The 2135-nt window shown below is 39.3% G+C and overlaps 1 protein-coding gene across 1 annotated transcript in view; it reads right to left on the bottom strand.

Annotated features, from left to right (window-relative positions):
- Positions 1-935: 935 nt before the first annotated feature.
- Positions 936-2135, bottom strand: part of tmem259 (transmembrane protein 259) — a gene marked incomplete at its 5' end in the record, with an annotated part of 13207 nt that continues 12007 nt past the window's right edge. Inside the window, 1 exon segment of the mRNA XM_034196717.1 lies at positions 936-2135. This exon segment is cut by the window's right edge and continues 325 nt beyond it. Within this exon segment, the coding sequence (XP_034052608.1) occupies positions 1840-2135 (296 nt within the window).

Genomic DNA, 2135 nt, shown 5'->3' on the forward strand with positions numbered 1-2135 from the left:
ATTTGAAATCGACGATCGGGCTATGGTTAAATTAAAATCAGTAGGCGAGGCCGTCATTTCGCCAGCTGTTACTCTCATGAGCGAGGCGGAAAATAATATAATATTTGCCTGTCTGGCCATCGTAATCGGGCTCTTTGAAGATCCAAAAATCCACGGTTTTCTTACATTTCTGATCGGATTGGCAAAAACTTCAGAATTTGTATTGACCGCCATTCAAATGACAGCTTTGTTTTCCCCCAACAGTGGGCGGAGCCGTCATTTTTTGCCCGGAAGTGACGCATGTGTTACTCATCCATTGAATTTATTTTTGACATACAATAACTTTTTTTTTTTATCAAATTCAACTTTCACTTTTCACTAATTCTTAAGACATATTTTACTAATTTAAATACAACTTTTCGATTTTTTTTTTGCATGTTATACTCTGCCTTTTTATTACTTATTACACAAACTTTATACTGACTGACTTTTTGACTGCCTATCTCTTCTCATCACATACTATACTATGAAACTACAACTTTTAAAGTTATAGTATATTGTTTTATAAAATATAATATATGAATCTTTGACCTTTTTATTAATTATTATAGTATGACTTCATAGTTTTAGAAAAGTTGTGTAATTGTGAAAAGTGTTAAAAAGTTTTTTTTAAAGAAAGTTTTAAATATTTAGTCCAAAAGAAATTCCAGAACAAAGACCCTTGAAAAAAGTTTGTATATTGAAACCTTTAAATATTAATTTATTGTAATATTCCAACTTCAAAATATCAAAACTTTGATAAGGATTCTTTTCTTTTAGTTGATTTATAATGATGGTCACATTTGTCTGAAAAAAATCTGTCAAATAAACTCTTAGCACACCATCAACCTCATTAACTATCTGAGGCTTCAATACAGACAGAAATAATAGTTAGAACAAAAACAACAACAACCCACGTCTGTGTGCAAACAGCTGCACTGGTTTACTGGACAGTTAAATACAGTTTGATGAGTTTCAGGCTTCAGATCAGCTAACGAGGCTACAGTCATCCAGCAGAGGCACGAAGAAGAAAAATACCCCCCCCACATCACTTTGTTCAGTTCCTGTGATGTCACACTGCAGGCTCCGCCTCCTTCACAACAGCCTGCTGTGCGTTCAGGTACCCCAGCTCATGGTGCGTTCAGGGACCCAAGACTGAACCACAGGAGTTGTGTGTATTTGCCTTAAGCTGTGACGACGTGACGACAGAAGCAAACAGATTGACATTTACAAGCTGACGAGGGGAACCTGAACGCACCACCAGAACGAATCACATTGAAGGTAGGAGGCGGAGCCTGAGGTATGACGGTGTCATATTGCACAACCAATCAGCTGGCTCCGCTGCTGAGCGTCTCTGAAGGATCATTGATAAGGCATCCGTCCACTTCCTGCTCTCAAAGAGTCTTTTCTTCAAAATTAAAGCAGATTGAAACAGAAATCAGGTTTGTGCTTCAGTCTGTCAGAATCAGGGCTGATCAACAACTTATCAATCATTTATCCGATCATCAATTACTGATCAGTTATTAATCAATTACTGATTAATAATTAATCAATCAATCATGTTTCACTCATTGGAAACCTTCCCGTTGTTTTGGCTTCCTTCCTAAAATAAATCACTTTAAATGCAGATGACGCTCAGATTCATGTTTCCTAGAAGCAGTTTAACCAAAACATTTCCTTTCTTTTTAATTTGAAGAGGAGAAATTAACTAAAATTCACTTCCTGTGTGGCCTCAGGTTGGGAACTAATCCATCAGATGTTTTTAAAATAATAAAATGGCTCCTGATCCTGAGAGCCTGAGGACTGGGTTTTGTTTTCCTCTCAGGACGGACTCTCTGCTCTGCAGTCTGTACCGGCACTATGAGGGGGGGGACAGTCAGTTTTGGGGAGGGGGGGCGCCTCCTCCTCCTTTTCCTCCTCCTTCAGAGGGGGGTCAGACTCGGGTGAGGCTCCTCCCACTTTGGGTTTAATCTCAACAACATCCAACGCTCCTCCTCCTCCTCCTCCTCCTCCTGCTGCTGCTTCTAATTCGTCTCCTCCTACAGGCTGGTTAGAAGAAGACAAAGCTTCAGTAATAATAGCGGCCGTTTGAGAAACCCAGTTCAATTCGGACCTCA

This window comes from Gymnodraco acuticeps, unplaced genomic scaffold (genome assembly GCF_902827175.1).
Source record: "Gymnodraco acuticeps unplaced genomic scaffold, fGymAcu1.1, whole genome shotgun sequence".
Classification (NCBI taxonomy): domain Eukaryota; kingdom Metazoa; phylum Chordata; class Actinopteri; order Perciformes; family Bathydraconidae; genus Gymnodraco; species Gymnodraco acuticeps.